The 19,678-nt window shown below is 37.3% G+C and overlaps 1 protein-coding gene across 1 annotated transcript; it reads left to right on the top strand.

The window, feature by feature from the left end:
* Positions 1-1,063: 1,063 nt before the first annotated feature.
* LOC112663608 (olfactory receptor 4A15-like) lies at positions 1,064-1,981 on the top strand. Its single transcript, XM_025452679.3, has one exon. It carries the CDS (start codon positions 1,064-1,066, stop codon positions 1,979-1,981), a length of 918 nt encoding a protein of 305 aa, XP_025308464.3.
* Positions 1,982-19,678: the final 17,697 nt, after the last annotated feature.

Here is a 19,678-nt window from a genome sequence, read left to right as displayed (position 1 = left end):
TCTTTTAAAAGTTCTGTGTGGTTCTGAGAATCAGCCATGTTAGGGATTCTTTACAGTAACCAGAATACATGGGCATTGCTCAGTTCTGTAGTATTCTTTTTGGCTATTTTCATATTTAAAGACCCAGAATAAATTTACTTTCTCTAATATCAAGTTTTTAGAAACTAGTTTCTGGTTTAGGGATATTTTAATGGGCAGATACTTCTATCCCTAATGGTGGCTTCAATTGGTATGTTTTCTGAGCATTGTTTGCCATCTGTGAAAGTTTTAAGGATGGCATATCGTCCACAGAACTTGAATGAGTGATTTTGAAGAATCCAAATTCTCATTTTCATAATGAGGCTGTTACTTCATTTCCTATGTTTCTGTCCACAGGTGAGTTTCAGCATCATAGCATATGTGTGGTGGCCATCCTTTAGTTGCTTGTTTATATGATTCACTCATGTTGTCATTGGTTTGGTTGTCTTTTATTTAATTGCTTAGATATCTGTGTCTATCTTGATATTAACTCTGTATATATTCCCTAAAATGTAGATTTTTTTCTTCCATCTAATTTATTGATGATATGGTATCTTTTTTGACTCCTTAAGATATTCCAGTATTGTAAAATATATGAATTTCATTTATTAGATAAGAGAAGTCTATAAGTTGGAATGTCATCTCTTTTATTACCTGGGAAGTAAATATAAGTCTTGCTTTAATTTTTCATTAAAACAATGCATTTAAAATTTTTTATAAGAATAATTTGTTTTATGTACAATTTTACTAGCTTCCAGGTGGAAAGCTGGTTGTGGCACCCCATTTGTTTGTTAATGTGTCCTTTTCTCAGGATGTCTTTAATAACTTTTCTCTCCCTTAACCTGCAAGATTGGTGAGGGTAGGGAACATGTTTTAATCAAGTCTTGTATTGTAATTTCTCAAAGTCCCGGGACATAAGAAATGATAATGCCTATGTGTTGAATGAATAAACAGATTGTGTTAAGATTTCAGGAAGTTAGCAGGAATAGTTATATTTATAGCTAATTTTGTCTGAACTCTGAAATAAGGACATGCAAAAGAACATATGGAACACAGGAACAATGTGACTGAGTTTGTCCTCTTGGGGCTCACCCAGAGCATCCAAGGTCAGAAAATATTATTTGTTGTGTTCTTGCTCATCTACATCGTGACAATGGTGGGCAACCTACTCATTGTGGTAACTGTGGTGGTCAGTCCAAGCCTGGATGCCCCTATGTACTTCTTTCTTGGTTACTTATCATTTATGGATGCTGTGTATTCTACTACAGTTACTCCAAATATGATCATAGACTTACTCTATGAGAAGAAAACCATTTCCTTCCAAGCTTGCATGTCCCAGCTCTTTATAGGGCACTTATTTGGTGGTGCTGAGATTTTACTCCTGGTGGTCATGGCCTATGACCGCTACGTGGCCATCTGCAAACCCTTGCATTATTTGACAATCATGAATCAACGAGTGTGTGTTCTGTTGCTGTTGTTGGCTTGGTTTGGAGGGTTTTTGCATGCTGTAGTTCAACTTCTCTTTGTTTACAACCTTCCTTTCTGTGGTCCCAATGTCATCGACCACTTCATCTGTGACATGTACCCATTACTAAAACTTGCCTGTACTGACACTTATGTTATTGGCCTCACCGTGGTTGCTAATGATGGGGCAATCTGTGTCGTCATTTTTACGGTCTTACTCATCTCCTATGGAGTTATTCTCCACTCCCTGAAGAATCTTAGTCAGGAAGGGAGGCACAAAGCCTTATCCACCTGTGGCTCCCACATTACAGTGGTGGTCCTCTTCTTTGTCCCCTGCATTTTTATGTATGTGAGACCTCCTTCTACCTTACCCATTGATAAATCATTGACTGTGTTTTACACAGTTATCACCCCTATGTTAAATCCCCTAATCTATACTCTGAGAAATGGAGAGATGAAAAATGCCATGAAAAAGTTGTGGACCAGAAGAAGAAAATGAAGCAGAAGAAAAATGTGTCGCCTCTTTTCAATGAAGAGTTGCTCCCTCCAGGAAAGGATTATTTTTCTGTAGTAAATTTCCCCTCAGGTTTAATAAACTTGTACATGATGAAAAGCATTGAAGATGTAAGTATTTCCAATAATCAAAATAAACTTTTAAGATTTTCATAAATCTTAGGAAAATAGATGTTTAGCTTTTAGGTATAAAATGTATCTGTTGAAACTGTGTTTTATGTGACTTATACTATAGTTAATACTGTGCCTTTTTCATTAGAGTGCAATTTCACATTTTTCTCTCTCTCAGAATTGTTCTTTTCAGAATTAATAGTGCTCCTTATATATTTCAGAGAGGGAAATTAATAAGTGGGGCATAATAACCTGGTTCACTCCTCCCATACAAAGACAATCCATATTAATACTTGAAGTATATTTCTTATTTTTGTATCTGCAAAATATTTAAGTCTATAATTTTGTTCATATTGCTTAGAATATGAGATTGAAATGCTGCTTCTAAGTTATAATATTAATCATAAAGAAGTGAAGTATAGAAAAATATCTGAACAAAAGACGTAGATATAATAAGTAAGATTTACTTACTTTTTTGAGTGCAGAATCCTATTATCTTCCAAGTAGGTTAGCTTTGTTTCATGGTATATTTTCATTGGATGATCCATTGATCTTCCCAATAATTTAGAATGTCTGATAATATCTTTGCCATTTTTTAGTATCCTCATTTCTTCTTTTACTTACAGTGTTTCATAACCTTCTTTAGGGAACTAGGCTCCTCATATTTGAAATACTATAATCCATAATTCATGAGCTTTATATATCCAATATAGAACCTGACATTAGATATTTTTGATATAATTGATAAGAATCATGCTGACAATATGGCATGCCATTCTTACCTCTGCTTTTAATGGAATGCATATTATTAGGTAATAAAGAGGTCATAACATATATTGATTTCTTTAACAGGGACCTCTTTCATAGGCCTCTCTCTTTCTGAATGAGGCTTGAAAGAAGATACTAAGTCTCCGAAATGGTAGGAAACAAATAGTAAAGAAATGCATGGTTCCACCTTCTTTATTCAGTCTGGAATCATGAAGTGCCAGGGATAAGGGGAACAGAGGGTTTTCATTGGTAAATCACACTGTATGAGAAACTTTATATCCCGATTTTTATCCCAATTATTATTACATGGAAATTTCTTATGTCATCTCAAAGTCTTCCCAAACATACACTTTCATTAAATAATAGTAAATATTTGATTTTATCAAGGATTATATGATAAAAGTTATTTACGTTTGGATGTTGCTATAGAGTGAGTATCTGTTTTCCCCCAAATTCATGAGTTAAACTCTATATCATATGTTGTATTTGGAGATGGAGTGTTTGCGAGATGATTAGGTGATGAAAGTAGAACTCTCCTGAGTAGAACTAATGTCTCTTTAAAAAAGAAATCTCACAACCTTACTTGATTTTTCTGCCATGTGAGGATGCAGTGCAAAGACAGTTGTGGATGAACTAGGAAGTAGGTTCTCACCAGATGTGGAGTCTGCAAGTCTTGATCTTGGACTTCCCAGACCCCAGAGCTGTGAGAAATAAGTGATTGTTGTTGAAGCTAATCAGTCCATGGTATTCCGTTATAGCAGCCCAAATGGCCTCGGACTTTTCATTAATTTCCAAATTTGTATAGTTATTTCAAGTGATAAGATAAAAATCCTGGTTAATTGTCTATGTTCATTGGTCTGTAAGTTCCCTTAAGTCAGGTAAAGTTACTTAATTGTCTTTGTACTCTGTAATTGCACACATCTGACATAGAATCCATGCCATAAACTTTGTCAGTTACTTATATTCTTGATCTATTGGAGAATTTTTACTGATTAATTTTAATGAACTTTTTCTACATTAAATATGTATATTTCTTATAGTAGTCTTCTTTGATATTTGCTCAAAATCTTTACCTTGTTTATGTTATAATCATTTTCTATAATGATGACACCACATTCTTTCTATCATATCATCTTGGAAAAATTTTTACTTTAATTTAGTGAATTTATAAATTTTAACATATTTTTATAAAATAAAAATAACTTTAAAAAGTTTTCTTTTGGGATCCCTGGGTGGCGCAGCGGTTTGGCGCCTGCCTTTGGCCCAGGGCGCGATCCTGGAGACCCGGGATCGAATCCCACATCGGGCTCCTGGTGCATGGAGCCTGCTCTCCCTCTGCCTGTGTCTCTGCCTCTCTCTCTTTCTCTCTGTGTGACTATCATAAATAAATAAAAATTAAAAAAAAAAGTTTTCTTTTAAAATGATCTAGGACTTATTTTTTATTTTTATTTGTAATTTTTAAAAGATTTTATTTATTTATTCATGAGAGATACAGAGAGAGAGAGAGGCAGAGATGTAGCCAGAGGGAGAAGCAGGCTCTATGCAGAGATCCCCATGTGGGATTAGATCCTGGGACTCCTGAATCACACCCCAAGGCAAAGGCAGACACTCAACCACTAAGCCACCCAGGCAACTGACCTAGGATTTATTTTTGTTTGTGATGAAGACATATCTAAGCCTATCTTCCTCAAACAGGAAAAATGATCTGCCAGGGTTATTAGTAATTTTGGTAATAATTTAAAATTTTTCTATTTAATATGTTAAATTTTATACACCTAGTGTGTTTGATTTGAGGCAGATTTCCCCTGCTCTTCTGCCTCCTCTTCTGCCTCCTCTTCCTTCTTTTCCTTTGGCATCTTTCCCTACCACTAACATTCTATGTCAGTGCTGAAGGATTTTAATGTTCATTTACCTTGTAGGGATAATCTCCCTTAGTCAGCCTTTTCAATTTTCTTGCAATTTCTAAATATTTATTTTTATTGATACATCTAAGATTATTTTGTGAAGTTTGAAATCTTTCCATAAAACTATATTTAGAGTTTCATAACCTGCCACATTGATTTTTAGGAAAATGGCATGTTTTCATATCTTGTTTTCTCGTCCAGAATGAGACAGGTATTGTGAGTGCTTGATCAATGTCTCAGTAAAAATTTTTAATTATCTCCATAGAATGAACATAAATCTTGCCTTTTGGCTTTGTTAATTAAAAATGAGCTTGGCTTATTTATATTTGATTCACATTTTCAATTAGCTGACCAGAAAGGGCTCAGTATCTTTTGCTAGCATGATTCTTAAAGGCATGGATGTATGTTTGTATGCGAATGTACATAGGCCTGCATTTGACAATACACAAATATGTATTCAACCACAGAGATCTATATCTGACCTGACCTCATGTATTACCTCTGTATTACCACATATAGGTACATATTCAATGATCTGTAGGTCTGTATCCAACTTCACATAAGTGTCTATATGGGAAGACACAGAGGTCTGTATCTGACAACACATGGGTGAGTATCTGACTACCCATATGAATGCATATGTGTATGTATGTGTACTTGATATGATCACACACAGGCCTGTATCTGTCTAGACACAGGGCTATATGTTGCCATACCCAGGTCTGTATCTGCCTGCATGTGAATTTTGGGAGGACTTGACTGAACAATTCTTCTGTCCCATGTGGCATAGACTGAGGTCCCTCTCTGGTATTCAGCTAATTGCTGGGCTATTAGAAAGTGTGTAAGATGACTTTAGTCATATGAATGGTGCCTTGTCAGGGGAGACTAGAATGACTAGTCTCTTCTGGCTCCTTCTCCTTCTCCAAGTGAGTTTGTCAGACTTGCAAAATGGCAGTTCAGGACTTCCAGAGGGAAGACACAAAACAATTATGCCAGTTAAGAAGTCATCCCATCCTGATATAAACTTGAAATTCAGGATCTCAAGTTTTAAATCCAGACTGCTATTGTACCAAAAGAAAAGACAACCTATGAAATGGGGAAAATATTTGCATATCATATGCCTCAAAAGGGTTTAATATCCAAGATGGATGAGGACTGTATACAACTAAATAGCAAATGGGAATAATAACAAAAAATGATTTAAAGAGGAGCAATGGACCTGAACAGACATTTTCCAAAGAAGACATTTGAATCGCCAATAGGAGCATGAAAAGGTGCTCAACATTACTAATCATTAGGGAAATGCAAATCAAGCCATGATGAGATATTGCCTCATACCTTCTAGGATGAAGGTATAAAAAATTAAGAGATAATATGTGTTAGAGAGGATGGAGAATAAAGGGATCCCTAGCTTCTTCTTGTTGGATATATAAACTTTTTAAGCCCCTATGGAAAACAGTGTGGATTTTCCTCAACTAAGTGAAGGAGAACTATCTTATGATCCAGAAATGCCACTTCTGTGAATATATCCAAGAATATGAAATCAGAATCTTGAGGAGATATGTGCACTCCCATGTTCGTGGCTGTATTTTTCACAATAGCCAATACATGGAAACAATCTAAGCATCGATCAGTAGATGAACAGAAAAAGAAAGTGTGGTATATATACACAAGAGAATATTATTCAGCTATAAAATGACAATGATCCTCCTTTTGCAACTGCATGAGAGACTTTTAGGGCATTATGCTAAGTGAGAGACTTTGAGGGCATTATGTTAGACAAAGGCAGACAAATGCTTTTATTTTTGTGTGGATTAAAAAAACTCAGTTTACAGAAGCCAAGACAATGGTGGTTGCCAGGGCCTGGGAGGTGAGAGAGATAGGGAGATGTTTTTCAAAAGGTACAGATTCTAGTTGCAAGATGAATAAGTTCTCGGGAGCTAACATACAGCAGGGTGTACTACTTAACAGCAATGTATTATATAGGAATAGTCACTAAGAGAGTGAATCTTAAATATTCTCATTCCACATAAAAATTCTAATTGTGAGGTGATATATGTATGTTAATTAACCTGATTGTGAGAATCATTTTGCAATATATGGATATATCAGATCATCAACTTGTACACCTTAAACTTATGCAATGTTATATATTGTATCTTATTAAGCTGGTAAAACATAAATAAATTAATTTTAAAAATTTGAGGGATGCCTGGGTGGCTCAGCAGTTGAGGATCTGCCCTGGGCTCAGGGCATTATCCTGGGTCCAGGGACTGAGTCCCCATTGGACTCCCTCCGAGGAGCCTGCTTCTGCCTCTGCCTATGTGTCTGCCTTTCTTTCTCTGTGTCTCTCATGAATAAATAAATAAAATCTTTTTAAAAAGAAAATTATATTTTAAGAACTGAGAAAGTCTATGTACTAGAAACATGCTGTTTCTTCTATATATCTTATACATTTGAAGGTGTAAAATATAACCAAACAGATACTCCTATCTAAAAGGGAATGCTGTGTTGGTTTTTTTCCTACAATTTTCTTAAAAATTTTGCTGACTTTCTATATGTTTTAATTTAAGTTTATACAAGGGCCATACCCAGAGATATTTTGAGACTAACTCTTCTCAGATTAGGGCTGGAAATCTGCGTTCCATTGGATAATACCCTTAATCTTCTTAGGCATATTTTTTCTTAGTTAAGAGACTTTATGAGACACACCTGAAATCTTCCTGAAGCCTCCACTAGGGTCTTACCTATACCATTTTGAGTTGATATTTATTTTGGTACATTTCTTAATTGAGAGCTTTTTGCTCTTTGGTGAGTCTGGGGATGAGAACCAGTATTATACTTGGACCAAGCAGGTCTTGGCTTCCTTCATGTTGCTCCCAAATTCTGCTTGAGAACTTAATAGTTACTCTTTTAACTCACCTCTTTTTTTTCATCTTCAACCTATCATACACTGCTGAGGAAACAGCTAGCACTTTCTGTGTTCTTCTTGGAAATCACAGTTAAATCCATATGTTCATGGGACATTTCCTGTTTTCCATATTACTACCGGTGAGGGATAGCTGGATTCTTCTAACAGTTGGTAACATGAATCACCTTTTCTTCGGCTTCCAATCACGATTTCTCCTGTCTTTTAAGGCTTTAATAACAGACACTTCAATGCCTTTTCAGTTCCCATCCACTCCTGATGCCAAAGCCAATACCATATGCTTTACATTTTTCTTATGAAAGAAAACTTCCACTTTTTGCTCTGGTTATCTTTTCATACATGGCATATGACTCCAAAATTTTGTGACCTAAAACAACAGCCATTTTAATTTATCTAAAAATTTTGTTGGCTGGAAATCCAGGCAGAGGTTGCTGAGTGTTTTTTCTGCTTCGTGAGACTAGAACTGAAGTCATTTTGTTATTTAACTGATAAGTGAGGGATCTACTGGATTCAGGCTGTGGAATGTTTTATTCAACTTGCTGAATGGGAAAAATATGCAGACAAGAATACTTTATCAAGTAAGGCTATCAATCAGATAGAAGGGGTGAAAGAGTTTCCAGGACAAACAAAAACTAAGGAAGATCACAACCAGTAAACTGGCCCTGCCAGAAATATTAAAGGGGACTCTTTCAGTGGGAATTAGAGACCAAAAGCAACAAACACTTGAAAGGAACAGAGAAAATCACCAGAAACACTACCTTAAGGGTAGTATAATGGCCCTAAATTCATATCTATCAATAATCACTCCACATGAAGTAAATGCTCCAATAAACACACACACACACACACACACACACACACACACACACACACGATATCAGAATGGATAAAAACAAGACCTACCTATATGGTGCCTAAAGGAGAGTCATTTTAGACCTAAAGACACTTGTAGATTGAAAATAAGAGGATGGAGTACCACTTATCATGCTAATGGATGTCAAAGAGAGCCAGAGGATCCATAATTCTATCAGGCAAAGTAGATTTTAAACTGACGTCTATAAGAAGAGATGATGAAAAAAAAGAAAAAGAAAATAAAAAAGAAGAGATGATGAATGGCACTATATCCTAATAAAGAGGTCTATCCAACAAGAATACCTAACAGTTATAATATTTATGCCCCCATCTCAGGAGACTAAAATATATAAATCAACTAATAACAAGAGAAAGAAGCTCATGGATAGCAATACAATAGTAATAGGGGACTTTAACACTCCATTAGAGCAATGTACAGATAATCTAAACAAAAAATCAACCAGAAAACAATGACTTTGAATGACACACTGGACCAGATAGATTTAACAGATATATTCAGAACATTTTATACTAAAGCACCAGACTACACATTTCTTTCTTTTTATTAGAGTTCGATTTGCCAACATATAGTATAATACGAGTGCTCATCCCGTCAAGTGCCCCCCTCAGTGCCTATCACCAAGTCACCCCCATCCCCCTGCCCACCTCCCCTTCCAATACCTCTTGTTCATATCATAGAGTTAGGAGTCTCTCATATACTCTTGGTTGTATCTTGTATCTCTGATATTTCCCACTCATTTTCTCTCCTTTCCCCTATAATTCCTTTCATTATTTTTTATATCCCAGTATGAGTAAAACCATATAATGATTGTCCTTCTCTGACTGACTCACTTCACTCAGCATAACACCCTCTAGTTCCATCCACGTTGAAGCAAATGGTGGGTATTTGTCATTTCTAATAGCTGAGTAATATTCCATTGCATACATATACCACATCTTCTTTATCCATTCATCTTTCAAAGGGCACCAAGGCTCCTTCCACAGTTTGGCTACTGTGGACATTGCTGCTATAAACATTGGAGTGCAGGTGTTTCAGTTTTCCACTGCATCTGTATCTTTGGGGTATATCCCCAGAAGTGCAATTGCTGGGTCGTAGGGCAGTTCTATTTTTAACTCTTTGAGGAACCTCCACACAGTTTCCCAGAGTGGCTGCACCAGTTCACATTCCCACCAACAGTGCAAGATTGTTCTCCTTTCTCCACATCCTCTCCAACATTTGTTGTTTCCTGCCTTGTTAATTTTCACCATTCTCACTGGTGTAAGGTGGTATCTCATTGTGGTTTTGATTTGTATTTCCCTGATGGCCAGTGATGCAGAGCATTTTCTCATGTGCTTGTTGGCAATGTCCATGTCTTCCCCTGTGAGATTTCTGTTCATGTCTTTTGCCCATTTCATGATTGGATTGTTTATTTCTTTGCTGGTGAGTTTAATAAGTTCTTTATAGATCGTGGATACTAGCTCTTTATCTGATATGTCATTTGCAAATATCTTCTCCCATTCTGTAGGTTGTCTTTTAGTTTTGTTGACTGTTTCTCTTGCTGTGCAGAAGCTTTTTATCTTGATGAAGTCCCAATAATTCATTTTTGCTTTTGTTTCCCTTGCCTTCATAGATGTATCTTGCAAGAAGTTGCTGTGGCCAAGTTCAAAAAGGTGTTGCCTGTGTTGTCCTCTAGGATTTTGATGGATTCTTGTCTCACATTTAGATCTTTCATCCATTTTGAGTTTATCTTTGTGTATGGTACAAGAGAATGGTCTAGTTTCATATTTCTGCACGTGGCTGTCCAGTTTTCCCAACACCATTTATTGAAGAGACTGTCCTTTTTCCAATGGAGATAGTCTTTCCTGCTTTGTCAAATATGAGTTAACCATAGAGTTGAGGCCCATTGCCTGGGTTCTCTATTCTGTTTCATTGATCTATGTGTCTGCTCTTGTGCCAGCACCACATTGTCTTGATGATCACAGCTTGGTAGCACAACTTGAAACTGGCAGTGTGATGCTACTCGCTCTGGTTTTCTTTTTCAGTATTCCCCTGGCAATTCGGGGTCTTTTCTGATTCCACACAAATCTTAAAATTATTTATTCCAACTCTCTGAAAAATTCCATGGTATTTTGATAGGGATTGCATTGAATGTGTAAATTGCCCTGGGTAACATTGACATTTTCACAATATTAACTCTTCCAATCCATGAGCATGGAATATTTTTCCACCTCTTTGTGTCTTCCTCAATTTCTTTCAGAAGTGTCCTGTAGTTTTTAGGGTATAGATTCTTTACCTCTTTGGTTAGGTTTATTCCTAGGTATCTTATGCTTTTGGGTGCAATTGTAAATGGGATTGACTCCTTAATTTCTCTTTCTTCAGTCTCATTGTTAGTGGATAGAAATGTCATTGATTTTTGGCATTGATTTTGTATCCTGCCATACTTCTGAATTGCTGTATGAGTTCTAGCAATCTTGGGGTGGAGTCTTTTGGGCTTTCTATGTAGAATATCATGTCATCTGCGAAGAGGGAGAGTTTCCTTATTCTTTGCCAATTTGAATGCCTTTTACTTCTTTTTGTTGCCTGATTGCTGAGGCTAGGACTTCTAGTACTATGCTGAATACTAGTGGTGAGAGTGGACATCGCTATCGTGTTCCTGATCTTAGGGGAAAGGCTCCCAGTGGTTCCCCATTGAGAATGATATTTGCTGTGGGCTTTTTGTAGTTGGCTTTTAAGACACTGAGGTATGCTTCCTCTATTCCTACACTCTGAAGAGTTTTGATCAGGAATGGATGCTGTATTTTGTCAAATGCTTTCTCTACATCCATTGAGAGGATCATATGGTTCTTTTTTTTTCCTCTAATTTTGATCTATCATGTTGATTGTTTTATTAGTGTTCAACCAGCCTTGCATCCCGGGGATAAACCCACTTGGTCATGGTGAATAATCTTAATGTACTGTTGGATCCTATTGGCTGGTATCTTGTTGAGAATTTTTACATCCATGTTCATCAGTGATATTGGTCTATAATTCTCTTTGATGGGGTCTTTGTCTGGTTTTGGAATTAAGGTGATGCTGGCCTCATTGAATGAGTTTGGAAGTATTCCATCCCTTTCTATCTTTTGGAACAGCTTTAGTAGAATAGGTATGGTTTCTTTAAACGTTTGATAGAATTCTCCTGGGAAGCCATCTGGCCCTGGACTTTTGTGTCTTGGGAGGTTTTTGATGACTGCTTCAATTTCCTCCTTGGTTATTGGCCTGTTCAGGTTTTCTATTTCTTCCTGTTCCAGTTTTTGTAATTTGTGGTTTTCCAGAAATGTGTCCATTTCTTCTATATCACCTAATTTATTGGTGTATAGCTGCTCATAACATGTTTTAAAAATCGTTTTTAAATCGTTTGTATTTCCTTGGTATTGGTGGTGATCTCTCCATTTTCATTCATGATTTTATTAATTTGAGTCTTCTCTTTCTTCTTTTTAATAAGGCTGGCTAATGGTTTATCTATCTTATTAATTCTTTCAAAGAACCAACTCCTGGTTTTGTTGATCTATTCTATAGTTCTTCTGGTCTCTATTTCATTGAGTTCTGCTCGAATCTTTATTAACTCTCTTCTTCTGCTTGGTGTAGGTTTTATTTGCTGTTCTTTCTCCAGTTCCTTAATTGCAAGGTTAGCCTGTGTATTTGAGGTTTTTCCAATTTTTTGAGGGATGCTTGTATTGCAATGTATTTCATTCTTAGGACTGCTTTTGCTATATCCCAAAGATTTTGAATGGTTGTACCTTCATTTTCATTAGTTTTCATGACCTTTTGAATTATTCCTTAATTTCCTGGTTGACCCATTCATCTTTTAGCAGGATGCTCCTTAACCTCCACGTGTTTGGTTTTTTTCCAAATTTCTTCTTGTGATTGGGTTCCTGTTTCAAAGCATTATGGTCTGAAAATATGCAGGGGACAATCCCAATCTTTTGGTATTGGTTGAGATCTGATTTGTGACCCAGAATGTTGACTATGCTGGAGAAAGTTCCACATGCACTTGAGAAGAATGTGTATTCAGTTGCATTGGGATGTAAAGTTCTGTAATTATCTGTGAAATCCATCTGTTCTAGTGTATCATTTAAAGCTCTTGTTTCTTTGGAGATGTTGTTTTTAGAATATCTGTCATTTGCAGAGAGTGCTGTGTTGAAGTCTCCTACTATTTGTATTATTATCTAAGCATGTCTTAACTTTGGTTATTAATTGTTTAATATACTTGGCAGCTCCAACATTAGGGGCATATATATTCATGATTGTTAGGTCTTCTTGTTGGATAGACCCCCTTTTTTTTTTTTTGGATAGACCCTTTAAATATGATACAGTGTCCCTCTTCATCTCTTACTACAGTCTTTGGGATAGACTTCAATTTATCTGATATGAGGATTGCTACTCCTGCTTTCTTTTGAGGACCATTTGAATGGTAAATGGTTTTCCAATCTTTCATTTTCAGGGTGTAAGTGTCCTTAGGTCTCAAGTGAGTCTCTTGTAGATAGCAAATAGATGGGTCTTGCTTCTTTATCCAGTCTGAAACCCTTTATCTTTTGATGGGATCATTTAGCCATTCACATTCAGAGTTACTATTGAAAGATATGAATTTCGTGTCATCATAATACCTACTCATCCCTGTTTTTTTGGAGTATTTCTTTGGGCTTCCTATTTCTTTTATGGAGCCCCCTTCCTATTCTTGCAGAACAGGTTTGGTGGTTACATATGCTTTCAGTTTCTGCCTAAGTTGGAAGCTCTTTATCTCTCCTTCTATTCTGAATGAGAGCCTTGCAGGATAAAATGCTCTTGGCTGCATGTTCTTCTCATTTAGGACCCTGAATATATCCTGCCAGCCCTTTTTGGCCTGCCAGGTCTCTGTGGAGAGATCTGCTGTTAATCCAATATTTCTCTTCATATAAGTTAGGTATTCCTTGTCTCTTGATGCTTTAAGTATTTTCTCTTTATCTTTGGAATTTGCAAGTTTCACTATTAAATGTCGAGGTATTGAATGGTTTTTATTGATTTTAGGGGGGAATCTCTCCATCTCCTGGATCTGAATGCCTGTTTCCCTCTCAAAATTAGGGAATTTCTCAGCTATTATTTGTTCAAATATGCTTTCTGTCCTTCTGTCCTTCTCGGTGCTCTCTGGAACCCCAATTATACATAAATTTTTCCTTCTGAGGCTGTTATTTATTTCCCTTAACCTTTCCTCATGGTTTTTTAATTGTTTGTCTCTTTTTTCCTCAGCTTCCTTTCTTGCCGTCAACTTTTCTTCTATGTTGTTCATTCTTTCTTCCACCTCATTAACCCTCGTCATTAGGGCCTCCAGTTTGGATTGCATCTCATTTAATTGACTTCTAATTTTGGCCTGATTAAATCTAAATTCTGCAGTCATGAAGTCTCTTAAATCCTTTATGCTTTTTTCTAGAGTCACCAGTACCTTTATAATTGTGCTTCTGAAATGGCTTTCTGACATCGAATTGTAATCCAAATTCTGTAACTCTGTGGTAGAGAGTACTGTTTCTGGTTCTATCTTTTGTGGTGAGTTGTTCCTTCTAGTAATTTTGCTCAGTCATCCAGCCAGCTGCATCAAGAATATCAATGAGGAACCAAGTAAATTTCACCCTAAATGATTCTGACAAAGTCCAAGACCAGAATTTGAAAACAAAGATCAGAATGAAATAAAACAAAAGGACCACTAAAGTGAAAAGCAAATTTTAAAACAAAGTAGAAAAAAAAAAGGCCAAGAATCCCGAAGAAGAAAGAAAAAGAAAAGAGAAAAAAAGAAGAGAAAAAAGCAAAGTAAAGCAGAAAAAGGAAAGAAAAGTAGTGGAAGAAAAAAGCGGGGGACTGTGAGATGGTGGTGGTGAAAAAATGTAGTGGAGGGAGAATGTAGTCTACTTCAGGGGTCTTAGAGGGTGATCCTCTTGGACACACTGGCAGTGGCCAGGTCTCCAGCTCTGGAGTCAGCTCCGTAGTAACTACTGCAGCTCCCAGTCCTCACTGGCCTAGGTGCTCCCTGGAGGGTGGGGGTGTGGGTGGAAGCGCTGACCTGAACAACTTGGGTGCACCTGGCGGCAGGAGAGTCCTCGCTGTCCTGTGCCCTTCCCGTCTCTGCCCATCCCAGGTGGAGCGCAGGATCCTGGGCTGTGTCCCCTGGCGCCTGGGATCTGGGGCCTATGCTGCCAGAATTGCGCTCCCAGGGCCATGGCTCCCGAAGGCAGCAGGGCGGAGTCCCCTCTGCTCCAAGCCGCACCTGAGTTTTTCCCGAGTCCCCACCGGGCCTGCTCCAGTCCTTTACCAGGATCAGCCCATAGTTTGTGGTATGCTCTCCCCTGGGGCACACTTCCTCTCTTAGTGACTACAGGAGACTGGAGGCATCTCTGTCCTTCCTGCGATCCTGCCCGATTTCCCTGCTAAACGCCTTTCCATCCAGGAAGAATATGGCATGGGTTTTTTAAAGTTCCTGCTTCTTGGGGGCTGGGCTTTCCTGTTCCCGAGGCTGTAGCCTCCCAGCCTTAGCCTGGCTCCTCGCGGGGCCCCTTCCCCACTTGATTCTTTTTTATTTTATTTTTTCCCCCGCCTTCCTACCTTGCTAGAAGCGAAAACCCTTCTCTCTAGCATTCTGGCTGTTTTCTCTTTAAATCTCAGGTCAGATTTATAGGTTTTCAGGATGGTTTGAAATTTATCTAGGTAAGTTGGTGGGGCCAGATGAATTGAGGACCCCTACTTCTCCGTCATCTTGTCCCAACTCTCTACACATTTCTTTTTGAGTGTACATGGGACATTCTCCAAAGTAGATCACATACTGGGTCACAAATCAGGCCTCAACAGGCACAAAATTATTGAGATCATATGATGCATACTTTTTAATCACAACCCTATGAAACTTGAAGTCAACCACAAGAAAAGATTTGGAAAGACCACAAATACCTGGAGATTAACGTATACCCTATTAAAAGAATGAATCAGCTAACCAGGAGATTAAAGATGAAATAAAAAATAAATGGAAACAAATGAAAGTAAAAGCATGTTTTAAACCTTTGGGATGAAGCAAAGGCTGTCATAGGAGGGAAGTATATAGCAATACAGTCCTACCCCAATAGGGAAGAAATATCTCAAAAACACAACCAATCATTACACCTAAAGGAAATAAAATACAAACAGTAAATAAAGCCTAAATCCAGCAGAAGTAGGGAAATAAGAATGTGTATAGGAGAAATAAATGTTACAGAAACAACAACAACAGCAAAATCATTAAAACAGGAGAATGAAACTAGGAGATGGTTCTTTGAAAGAATGAATAAGATTGGTAAGCCCCTAACCAGACTTATCAAAACAAAAGACAGTGGATAGTCTTTATTCCTTTGTCGAATATTAGTTGACCATAAAGTTGAGGGTCCACTTCTGGATTCTGTATTCTGTTCCATTGATCTATGTGTCTGTTTTTGTGCCAGTACCACACTGTCTTGATGACCAAAGCTTTGTGGTACAACCTGAAATCTGGCATTATGATACCCCCAGCTATGGTTTTCTTTTTTTAAAATCCCCCTGGCTATTTGGGGTCTTTTCTGATTCCACACAAATCTTAAAATAATTTGTTCTAGCTCTCTGAGGAAAGTCCATGATATTTTGATAGGGATTGCATTAAACGTGTAAATTGCCCTGGGTAACATTGACATTTTCACAATATTAATTCTTCCAATCCATGAGCATGGAATATTTTTCCATCTCTTTGTGTCTTCCTCAATTTCTTTCAGAAGTGTCCTGTAGTTTGGGACACTAACCACTTTGGTTAGGTTTATTCCTAGGTATTTTATGCTTTTGGGTGCAATTGTAAATGGGATTGACTATCCACTAGAAAAAAGACAGTCTCTTCAATAAATGGTGCTGGGAAAATTGGACATCCACATGCAGAAGAATGAAACTAGACCACTCTCTCGCACCGTACACGAAGATAAACTCAAAATGGATGAAAGATCTAAATGTGAGACAAGATTCCATCAAAATCCTAGAGGAGAACACAGGCAACACCCTTTTTGAACTCGGCCACAGTAACTTCTTGCAAAATACATCCACGAAGGCAAAAGAAACAAAAGCAAAAATGAACTATTGGGACTTCATCAAGATAAGAAGCTTTTGCACAACAAAGGATACAGTCAACAAACTAAAAGACAACCTACAGAATGGGAGAAGATATTTGCAAATGAAGTATCAGATAAAGGGTTAGTTTCCAAGATCTATAAAGAACTTATTAAACTCACCAGCAAAGAAACAAAAATCCAATCATGAAATGGACAAAAGACATGAACAGAAATCTCACAGAGGAAGACATAGACATGGCCAACAACCCCATGAGAAAATGCTCTGCATCACTGGCCATCAGGGAAATACAAATCAAAACCACAATGAGATACCACCTCACACCAGTGAGAATGGGGAAAATTAACAAGATGGGAAGCAACAAATGTTGGAGAGGATGTGGAGAAAAGAGAACCCTCTTGTACTTTTGGTGCGAATGTGAACTGGTGCAGCCACTCTGGGAAACTGTGTGGAGGCTCCTCAAAGATTTAAAAATAGATCTGCCCTACGACCCAGCAATTGCACTGCTGGAGATTTACCCCAAAGATACAGATGCAGTGAAACACCGGGACACCTGCACCCCGATGTTTATAGCAGCAATGTCCACAATAGCCAAACTGTGGAAGGAGCCTCAGTGTCCATCAAAAGATGAATGTATAAAGAAGATGTGGTCTATGTATACAATGGAATATTACTCAGCCATTAGAAATGACAAATACCCACCATTTGCTTCAACGTGGATGGAACTGGAGGGTATTATGGTGAGTGAAATAAGTCAATCAGAGAAGGACAGACATTATATGGTCTCATTCATTTGGGGAATATAAGAAATAGTGAAAGGGAATAAAGGGGAAAGGAGGAAAAATGAGTGGGAAATATCAGAAAGGGAGACAGAACATGAGAGACTCCTAAGTCTGGGAAAAGAACTAGGGGTGGTGGAAGGGAGGTGGGCGGGGGGTGGGGTGACTGGGTGATGGGCACTGAGGGGGGCACTTGATTGGATGAGCATTGGGTGTTATTCCATATGTTGGCAAATTGAACACCAATAAAAATAAATTTATAAATAAAAAAAACAGAAAAAAAAAACGAAACAAAAGATAAAAGATCCAAATAAATAAAATCATGCATGAAATGCAGGGATCACAACCAACACCACATAAATACAAACAATCATAAGAGAGTATCATGAAAAATTATATGCCAACAAATTAGGGAATCTGGAAGAAATGGAAAAATTCCTAGAAACAGGGCAACTACCAAAACTGAAACAGGAAGAAATAGATAATTTGAACAGACCCATACATAGCAAAGAAGTTGAATCAGTAATGAAACATCTCCCAATAAACAAGAGTCCAGGGCCAGATGGCTGCTCAGGGGAATTCCACCAAACATTTAAAGAAGAGTTAATATCCATTCTCTTAAACTGTTTCAAAAAGTAGAAATAAAATGAAAACTTCCGAGCTCATTCTATGGAGGCCAGCATTGCCTTGAATCCAAACCCAGAAAAAGACCCCACTTAAAAGGGGAATTACAGCCAATATGCCTCATGAACATGGATGCAAAAATTCTCAACAAGATACTAGCAAATTGAATACAACAATACATTATTAGAATTATTCACCATGATCAAGTGGGGTTTATTCCTGGCCTGTAAGGGTGGTTTGACATTCACAAATCAATCAACATAATTTACTACTTTAATAAAAGAAGAATGAGAACCATATGATCTCTCAATAGATTCAGAAAAAGCATTTGACAAAATACAGCATCTGTTCTTAATATAAACCCTCAGTGAACTAGGAATGGGGGAACATACTTCAACATCATAAAGGCAATATATGAAAGAACCACAGCTAATATCATCTTCAATGGGGAAAAACTGCAAATTTTTCCTCCACATTTAGGAACAAGACAGGGATTCCACTCTCATTATTACTATTTAATGCAGTACTGGAAGTCTTAGTCTCAGCAATAGACAACAAAAAGACATAAAAGGCATCCAAAGCCTTCCAACAGGAAGAAGTGATACTTTCACTGTTCACAGATGGCATGATACTCTGTGTTGAAAACCTGAAAGACTCCACCAACGTGAATCAATGTGTAGAAATATGTTGCATTTCTATACATCAGTAATGAAGAAGCAGAAAGAGAAATCAAGAATTGATCTTATTTGCAACTGCACCAAAAACTAAAAGATACTTAGGAATAGGCTCAAGCAAAGGTGTGATAGATATATATATTTTGTAAATATAGAACACTGATGAAAGACATTGAAGATGACAGATGAAATGGAAAGACATTCCATGCTCATGGATTGGAAGAATAAATTTGTTAAAATATCTGTAATATCCATACCAATCTACACATTTGATGCAGTCTCTATGATAATACCACCAACAGTTTTCACAGAGTTAGTAGAAACAATCCTAAAATTTGTATGGAACCCCAAAAGACCCCAAATATACAAAGCAATCTTGAGAAAGAAAAGCAGACCTGGAGGCATTACAATTCTGGACTTCAAGCTTTATTACAAAGCTATTGTCATCAGGACAGTATGATACTGTCACCATATTCAAAAATAAATTCAAAATGGATGAAGGACCTAAATTTGAGACAAGAAATCATCAAAATCCTAGAGGAGAATAGGAAGCAACCTCTTTGACATTGGCCATAGCAGCCTGTTACTACACACATCACCACAGGCAAGGGAAATAAAAACAAAAATGAATTATTGGATCTTCATCAAGGTAACAAGCTTTTACACAGAAAAGGAAACAGTTAACAAAACTAAAAGGTAGCCTACACAATGGGATAAGATATTTTATATGACATATCTGATAAAGGATTAGTATCCAAAATCTATAAAGAACTTATCAAACTAACACTTCAAAGTCAAATAATCCAGGGAAGAAATGGGTAGAAGGCATGAATAGGCCTTTTTCCAAAGAAGACATCCAGATGGCTAACAGACACATGAAAAGATGCTCTACCTCCTTCATCATCAGGGAAATACAAATCAAA

Source organism: Canis lupus, chromosome 18 (genome assembly GCF_003254725.2).
Source record: "Canis lupus dingo isolate Sandy chromosome 18, ASM325472v2, whole genome shotgun sequence".
NCBI classification, from domain to species: domain Eukaryota; kingdom Metazoa; phylum Chordata; class Mammalia; order Carnivora; family Canidae; genus Canis; species Canis lupus.
This window is presented reverse-complemented; position numbering and strand designations above follow the sequence as displayed.

Bases quoted from the DNA above. Each gene is read 5' to 3' on its own strand.
- LOC112663608 (XM_025452679.3), top strand. From the start codon at position 1,064: ATGGAACACAGGAACAATGTGACTGAGTTTGTCCTCTTGGGGCTCACC.